This window comes from Phocoena phocoena, chromosome 20, assembly GCF_963924675.1.
Source record: "Phocoena phocoena chromosome 20, mPhoPho1.1, whole genome shotgun sequence".
NCBI lineage: Eukaryota > Metazoa > Chordata > Mammalia > Artiodactyla > Phocoenidae > Phocoena > Phocoena phocoena.
In genome coordinates, this window is record NC_089238.1 from 4,759,808 (window position 1) to 4,769,407 (window position 9,600).

A 9,600-nucleotide genomic window follows, 5' to 3' on the forward strand; every position below is an offset into this window, starting at 1 on the left:
ACACATTATATTTGAAAGATTTCTCTCCAGTATAAATTCTTCGGTGGATATTAAGGTATGAATTCTGACTAAAGACTTTGAGACATTCATTACATTTCTATGGTTTCTGTCTAGCATGGATTATCCAATCATAGGTAAGCCTTTGCCACACTGAACACATTTGCATGATTTCTACCACTATGAATCTCCCAACAACTTAAAGTGTCAATTTTCAAGGAAGTCCTTCCCACCTATATTACATTAATATGGTTTCCCCTCTGTATTTATTACCTAATGTGTAGTGAGGGTTGAAATCTCAGTAAAGGCTTTTCAGCACTCAATATTTTTGAAAGGTTTCTCTACAGCATGTATTCTACAATGAGTTGCAAGCAGTGAATTTTGAAAAAAGACCTTACCACATTAATTACATTTATAAGGTTGTTTTTCCAGTATGTATTCTCTGATGCTTTGCAAGGGTTGGATTTTGACTAAATACTTTGCCACACTCATTACATTTGTAAGGTTTCTCTCCAGTATGAATCCTGTGATGAATCCTGAGGTGTGAATTTTGAGTAAACATCCTGCCACAGACATTACATTTATAAGGTCTCTCTCGAGTATGAATTCTCTTATGACCTACAAGGTGTGAATTACGACAAAAGCCTTTGCCACAAAAATCACATTTATATGGTTTTGCTCCGGTATGGATCACATGATGTCGCCTGAGGGCTGACTTATCGTTAAAGCTTTTGCCACACTCATTACATTTGTAAGGTTTCTCTCCAGTATGAATCCTCTGATGTCTTGCAAGATATGAATTTTGACTAAAGACTCTGCCACATACATCACACTTATATAACTTCTCTTCTGTGTGGATTAACTGATGTCTACTGAGTTTCGATCTGTAATTAAAGGTCTTGCCACACTCATTACATATGTAAGGTTTCTCTCCAATATGATCTCTCTGATGAATTGCAAGGTCTGAATTTCGACTATAAACTTTGCCACATACATCACATTTATATAATTTCTCTCCTGTATGGATCATCTGATGTCGAGTGAGGGTTGAGCTCTGATGAAAGGTTTTGCCACACTCATTACATTTGTAACATTTCTCTCCGGTATGAATTACTTGATGGCTAGCAAGGGATGATTTTTTACTAAAGACTTTGCCACACTCATCACATTTGTAAGGTTCCTCTCCAGTATGAATTCTCTGATGAACTGCAAGGACTGCTTTTTTACGAAAGACCTTACCACAGTCATTACATTTGCAAGGCTTGTCTCCAGAATGAATTTTATGATGTTTTGCAAGGTACGAACTTACACTAAAGACTCTGCCACACACATCACATTTATATAATTTTCCTCCTTTATGAATTACCTGATGTTTCCTGAGGTTCGAGCTATGATGAAAGATTTTGCCACACACATTACATTTGTAAGGGTCCTCTCCAGTATGAATTGCCTGATGACATGCAAGTGCTGCTTTCTGACTAAAGACCTGGCCACACTCATTACATCTGTAAGGCTTCTCTCCAGTATGAGTTCTCTGATGAACTGCAAGATTTGAATTTCGACTATAAACTTTGCCACATACATCACATTTATATAATTTCACTCCTTTATGGATTATCTGATGTCGAGTGAGGATTGAGCTGTGATAAAAGGTTTTACCACACTCATTACATTTGTAAGGTTTCTCTCCAGTGTGAATTCTCCGATGACTTGCAAGGGTTCCTTTTCGACTAAAGACCTTCCCACACTCGTTACATTTGTAAGGTTTCTCTCCAGTATGAATTCTCTGATGAAGTGCAAGGATTGAATTTCGATTAAAGACTCTGCCACATACATCACATTTATATGGTTTTGCTCCTGTATGGATTAACTGATGTCTTCTACGATTCGAGTTGTGATTAAACACTTTATCACACACATTACATTTGTAAGGTTTCTCTACAGTATGAATTCTCTGATGAACTGCAAGGTATGATTTTTGACTAAAGACTTTTTCACATATGTCACATTTATAAAACCTCTCTTCTGTATGGATTACCTGATGTCCAGTGATGTGTGAGCCATGATCAAGGGTTTTGCCACACACGTTATGTTTGTAAGATTTCTCTCCAGTATGATTTCTCTGATGAACTGCAAGGTCTGAATTTCGACTAAAATCTTTGCCACATACATCACAATTATGTAATTTTTCTTCTGTATGGATGATCTGATGTCGAGTGCGGTTTGAGACCTGATGAAAGGTTTTGCCAGACTCAATACATTTGTAAGGTTGTTCCCTGTGTGCCCTCTGGTCTTGTGTCAGTACTGAAGGATGCACAAAATCATCCCCATTTGTATCAGAAATGTTTGTTTGGACAACAGGAGAAACTGTCTGAGGTGGTGAAAATGAGGCACTACTGTTGATATTCTTGTCAGCTTGATTAAATTCACCAATTTTTTGTTCACTTTTAAATATATGCAATTCATCCCGAAAGCTTGATGCAAGCCTATTTTCAATAGGCTTAATTCCTACAACACTCCTACCAAGTCCATCTCTCTTATCAGTAGGATTTTCATTATGGGACATAGGAGTTCCTTTGTAATTTCTTACCTCATCTCTCTGCTGAGACTCAAAGTCAGATATATTTTCCTGAATTTCCCTGAGGTTAAAACATTTCACTTTATTCCTTTCATGTCTTCCCAACATCACTGTTTGTAATACCTCTCCTCTACCAGTGTTTAATTTCAGTTGTAATTTCTTGATCACGTGTGTCGGAGAGATGTCTAGAAGATAAAAGAACCATAAGTAGCCTATTCATTTTAATTCATAAATAAATGCTTCATGTTAAATACCTGATCTTACACCAAAACTAACACTTATACCAAAGTTATTAACTTTCCAACAAAGATCTTCAAGTTTTTAGGAACACAAAAGAAAGTGACTAAAGAAAAAGTGATTAATTTTAGGGTACTGTACATTCAAACAACGTATGCCAAAAATACTCACATAGGAATAACTTCTGTTAGCTATCAAAGAAAGTATATATTTCCACCATGATGTATAAGCACACACCAATTCACAGTAAACATACTGCTGTGTCATAGCTGAAGAGAAAAATACATTACACTATGCGTATATTCTGCATACCTATTATTCATAAATAAGTGCTAAATAGCAGACAATATGTTGTAACAGTCAGTAATAGAAAACTAGCAGGAATTCCCTGGCGGACCTGTGGTTAGGACGCGGCACTTTCACTACAGAGGGCCCAGGTTCAATCCCTGGTCAGGGAACTAAGATCCCACAAGCTGTGCAGCATGGCCAAAATAAAAGGAAAAAAGAAAACTAGCATATTAATGAATAATCTAAATGAGTTGCAGATAGAATTGGGAAACAAATATAGCATAGAGAAAATGAAGAATTTGATAAAACAACCTTTTAAAAAACAAAATATTTTTCTCGGTACCTCCTATAAAACTATGTATCCATGAAAAAGCATAAAACATCTAAAAGCCAATCATCCGTAAATCAAAATTAGATATTTATGAATAAAATATTCTCCATTTATATTTACAACCAATTAATGGAGCAATTCCCAACCTATGAAGTGCCCTTAAACATCCAGCTCATTGGTCCACAATATACATAATAAAGAGCGAGCAAGTAGTAAATTTATTAACTACGGTCAGAAACGACATCGCTGAGACAAACTGCAAAACAAAAGAAGCATACGATATCAAATGCAAAGGGACGTTAATAAACATGACACACTATTAATATATCTTGATATACAAAATTACCTTTTGAGTCTTTACTAAAAACGTGCACTCTTCTAAGGCATCTAACAGTAATAATTTCCCTTAAATGGCTTGAAGAAACTTACCACAATCTTTCAAATTAGGACAGAAGACTCACAGTTTTCTGTACATGATCCCGACTGACACAGAAAGTAGTGAGAGAAACACGATTTGAACCTAGACCTACAGACTAAGACAACATCACTTAAGCATGACTACCCAGACAAGCAGTATAAATTACAAAATATCACAGAAAATTCCAAGAGTTTAAAAAGAAAACTTCAAGGCAGATGCAAGAAGACGTGAGCTGTGTAATTAAAAATGTTGTTCAGGCATCCCTCCTGGAAACGGTTTCTGGTTCATCACTGGAGGTGTCGCTCCACCTCATAAGCTCTCTCATTAAGATGCTTCAAAATTAGGTGTAGACGCAGAATGAACGATGGTGCACACACAGGTAACGAAAAATATGGCATCAACAACAATTACTCAACAGTGTCACAAATATGGGGACGTGAACTTGGACACTTTTCTTAGGAGAAATTCCTATACCATTTAACTGAGGCTGAAAGGGAATGGTCATTAGCATATACGAAACACTGTCACAGTGCCCTTGAGACATGCCTTCGTGTCACTCCACAAAAGCAGAAAAAAGAATGTGGAAAGGCTAATCGGCCAGGCTCTGATGGTAACCTGGAACATGCTGAACTCCCCACTAAATAGCCTGAAGTGGTGATTCTGTGTGTAGCAGGAAAATGTTACAAGATATGAGGAAAAGCATTCTCTGTAAGAATTTTCTGTTACCCAGTAAACCCACTCCATAGAGTCCACCTGAAGTTGTCCATTAACTAAGGGTGGATTATCACAGCAAACAAACTAGAAAAATTTCAGAGCCTTGGACTATGTATTTCTAAAACAGAGCTATAGAGGCACAATCGTACAAACTTAGAGGAGTACAAAATCAGGAAGAGTATACATTTCCCAACTAGGTAGCGCAGTACACGAGTGGAAAAAATGCAAGATATGTGTGTCAGATTCTATAGGACCTTCAGACGGAACCATGAGCTTTACCCACAGATGCCAAAGTAAAACCCTGAAATATTCACATATTCACCTCATGAAAGATTAGGGATTAAAAAAAGGATCTCTCTGTCCATTATCTTTACAGTTTTCCTAAGTAAAAGTTCCATACGATCCATTCAAACTGGCTGTTGCACACATCCTGCAGTTTGTGGCAAAAGCAGAACACAAGAAATGGCTGAGGGATCTAACTAAGCAGACAGGGCCTGAGACAGCTCCATGCAGGTTCTGAGGTGCCAGATGGAATAAGAGAGCAGCCAGTGTCTCCCATCTTCTGATTATGTATCCTGAAAACATCAAATGTGGACGGAACTGGGAAAGGTTCAGGTATTGAGTCTGGAGGCATCAGCTCTTATCTACATGGACTGAGAACTGAGCTTCCAATAAAATCATGCCCTGAGGGAGAGATGAGGGGGCCAGAAGCCCCAACAAAACAGCTCGCTTCGGACAACTGGCACTCAATTGAGCGGGAGGCTTTGGGATCACTGGGCAGCAGGGACTCACTGCCAGCCTGCCAGACTCACGGCCTGGTCTCGACCCTCCTGGTGGGCATTTCTCTGCTCAGGGCCGCTGCCAGCCCGGACTGGCAACCTCTTCTGCTGAACATCCCTAGGCAAGATACGAGTGCCAGGGAGGGGATGGATTCCTCCCTCCACAAAGCACCTCCTAGCCCATGCTGGGCATGTTCCAGGAATGGGAACTGGCTTTCAACTTTCACCACAGGCCACCCTTAGCCAGCAGGAGCACACTGAGGAAATTTTACCGTCATATTCAACGCATGAGAAAGCTGACCGTTTTTCCCCCTGCTGCCAACACAACACACAGACATCGATAAATGACACTAATAAAATGTGGTACTATTTAAAAGAGAAACGAAAAACAGCCCGCCTCACACTCCTCAAAGTCCAGCAACAACCAGTTCACGGGAGCCAGATACAGAGTGCTGTAGATCATGATAAAGACTTTGCCTTTGTCTCTGTAGGAGCTGCAGCACCACTGCAGGGTGAAAGAATGCATTTTACATGTTGAAAGAGTGATAGGTTATGGAGAAGAAAAACTTCCCTCTGAGAGTTCATAACAATAAACAAACATTGGTATTCTCATAGAACTCTCCAACAGGAGTGTTCAGAGTTTCTCAAACACTATTGTAATAATGAGGCTTCCCCTCAGCCCTTCTGAGATCTGACCTATATTCAAACTTTGATACAACCCCAAAGGCACTCACCTCACTATCTACAGCCTAGGGCTCTTTCTCTTGCTACAAAGTGGGTAAAATATTCAGATGAGAAACAGAAATTCCTCCAGTTAAGAACAAAGAAACATGATTAGCTGTGGATTCTCCGGAAACTTGCTTCTTTGTTCACCAGAGGATGGAGGACATTATCAATGGGTCTAGAAAAATATTTCAAAAATTCATCCACTACTTGCCTCCTTCTGAATACACAGGGAACAGTATAATATGCAGAAACAGAGTTCTTTTCCTAGAACTCCATAATCAAAAGCCCATGGGTAGAAAATAGGAAAGCGGGTATATCAAAAGCTTGCCGTAACTACATGAGCTCTGGAACAACCCCTGATGCATCATGAAGTGCGCAGATCATCGTAACAAAAGGTAGGTTTATACTCCTGATGCCACGTCATGAAGCGTTTCACATCGGAGTCAACAGGGATTTCGTATCAGTCAAGGAAAACCAGCTCAAATGAGGCACACAAAGGAAATGCAAAGATGCCAAGGGAAGATCCCTACTTCTAGAGGGAAGTTATCCTCACCTAGGGAGAGCAGGTTCCTGTAGGTCTCCAACATCACGTCCCTGTACAAGGCTTGCTGAGCGGGTTCCAGGCATTCCCACTCCTCCTGAGAGAATTCTATGTCAATATCCTTGAATGTCAACTGTTCCTGAAATGAAAATACATTTCACCAAGGGGTCCTGAGGAGAGTTCTTACTTGCACACAAAATGACAAGAAGAGAGGGGTAAGGATGAATTCAGTTGAAGTACGTTTTCTGACAAATCCACGTAAAGGTATTTGGAGCAAATTATCAGTCTCCAATTTTAATTTCTTATGCTTTTTCATGAGATTATGATGTCTTCCAATTAATGTGGAGTTTTCATTTTTGTGGAAAATATATGAAATACATACAAATAAAATTCAAGAATGGATTGTCTATGCGGAAGTATAACATATTATGTTTTACATACTGAGTGATATTCAATATCTAGATGAGCTATAGAATGAGTGATGTCTTAAGTCCACAGTGGCTTTAAAAAAGGTCAAAATCTTAAATTATGACGACGACGACAACAGCAATGACTAACAGTGGTTGAATACTTCCTATATGCAAAAAACTACTCTAAAGGCTTTATAGATGTGAGCTTGTTATCAACCTAACAGCTCTTTACAGTAAGATCTGTTCCCATCTTACAGAGGAGAAAACTGTCAGCGACAGTCTGAGCAGCTCAACTGGGGTTAAGAAGCTAAGAAATGACAGAGCAAGCATATGAACTAAGGTGGCTGGGCTCTGGAATTGAAGCTAAAGAAGCAGAAAATTTAGTAACAGAAAGACCAGTGAAAGTACACTGACAGAGAATTCCTGGAGAAACCTTGAAAGGTCACTACAGATGTGGGCACACACAAAAATGTACATAAAATGTTAGTAATATTATTACTATTTAAACCATTAAGGGAATTCCTTGGCAGTCCAGTGGTTAGGACTCTGCACTTTAATTACCGAGCACCCAAGTTCAATCCCTGATCATGGAACTAATACCCTGCAAGCCGAGCAGTGTGGCCAAAAAACATTTAAAAATTGAAAGAGAAAACAAAAAACATCAACAGGAGAGTGCAGAAAAAATTCAAGGCCATGGAATATATTTAAGATATCATTTCAACTGAAAAAGATATTTTACGCAGTAATAAAATCATGATGTCCTTTATCAAACCATGCACTTGAACATTCATAAACTCTTGCATAAATATGTAAACACACAACTAACTGAAATGAGAGTTGTCTCTGGACATACTTTTGCATCATTTTTTTCATCATCAATTTTATTCGAGTGAATTTCAGCATCTTTGGGACAATGAAAATGTATCAGCTATAGTAAATGGTACTAACATGAAAACATAGGATACTTGAACTCTGATCTCAATAGATACCTATATTCAAAAATATAAATACAATTTTATCCACTAAAATTGACATATGAAGGTATTAATAAATATAAAACAGAGTTAACTAGAACATTTCACCATACACCAGAATCAAAAGAAAACACTTGATGCGTTTCTCTGTAACTACCCTGAAGGGGGCTGACTAGGTCTCCTGCCTTTTGCCACGGTACGATGTGCCTGAGTAGAGGCAACTAGAAGAAATAACAGGAAAAACAGAGAACAAGAGTGAGAAAAACAGAGAAAATGTGTCAGAGAGTTGGAACAGTTAACGTTCACAAATCTGAGGAGATGGACAGGCAAAAAGTTAAAGGATGGAGAAAGATAATCCATCCTAAAGAGAGCACAGGTGACTATATTATACCATACAAAATAAAGACAAAAACTGACATGAAACAAAAGCTATTATATAATGATATAAGGTACAAATCACCAAGAAGATATAAAAATTATAAATACGTATAACATTAGAGCTCCCCCCAAAATGAAGTAAACGTTAATAGAAATAAAGAGAGAAGTAGACAGCAGCACAGTATCAGTATGAGACTTCAACACCCTAGTTTTACCTACAGATAGAAACAAAAAGAAGATCAGTAAGGAAACAGAGGCCTTAAACAACAATATAGGAACTGTACCTAAGACATGTACAGAACACTCCACCCAATGACAGTAGAAAACACATCCTTCTAGAGCACACATGAAACATTTTCCAGGAAAGACCACACCTTAGGCCACAAAACAAATCTTAACAAATTTAAGAAGGTTGAGATCATAAAAAGTATCTTCTCCAACCACAATGAAAAGACACTAGAAATAAAGAGCAGAAGGAAAACAGGAAAATCCCCCAAATGAGGAAATTAAACAGCCCATTCTTAAAGAAGCAACGGGTCAAAGAAGAAATCACAAGGAAATTTTAAAAATATTTGAATGAGAATAAAAACGCAACATACTAAAATTTATAACATGCAGTCAAAGCTGTATTAAAACAGAAGTCAAGGACTTCCCTGGCACTTTGGTGGTTAAGACTGTGCTTCCATTGTAGGGGGTGTGGGTTCGATCCCTTGACAGGGAACTAAGATCCCACGTGCTGCATGGCACGGCCTAAAATAAAAGGTCTACAATGTTAAATGCTTACAACGAAAGAGGGAAAAGCAGGACCTCCCTGGCGGTCCAGTGGTTAATACTCCATGCTTCCACTGCAGGGGGCATGAGTTCGATCTCTGGAAGGGGAACTAAGATCCTGTATGGCACACAGCATGGCCAAAAAAATAAAATAAAATAAAATATTTTTACAAAGGGAAAAGATGTCTACACTGCTGTTCAAGAAAGTACTGAACGTCCTAGCTAGAGCCATCAGACAAGACAAAGAAATCAAAGATATGAAAATTGAAAAAGAAGTTAAAATTGTTTTTTTGCAGGTGACAAGGTTTTATATATACAAAACAAAAAGATTCCACAAAAAAATGACTACTTCAAAAGAAAACTTTACAGAAGTTGCAGCACAAAAACATCAGCACAGGGCTTCCCTCGTGGCGCAGTGGTTGAGAGTCCACCTGCCGATGCAGGGGACACGGGTTCGT

At 38.5% G+C, this 9,600-nt stretch overlaps 1 protein-coding gene across 1 annotated transcript; it reads right to left on the minus strand.

Moving 5' to 3' along the window:
- Positions 1–270: 270 nt before the first annotated feature.
- LOC136140481 (zinc finger protein 841-like) lies at positions 271–3,296 on the minus strand. The gene is given in 4 exon segments (XM_065898613.1): positions 271–423; positions 425–1,599; positions 1,660–2,273; positions 3,283–3,296. Coding segments are annotated over 4 exon segments (1,956 nt in total).
- Between the last annotated feature and the right edge of the window lie 6,304 nt (positions 3,297–9,600).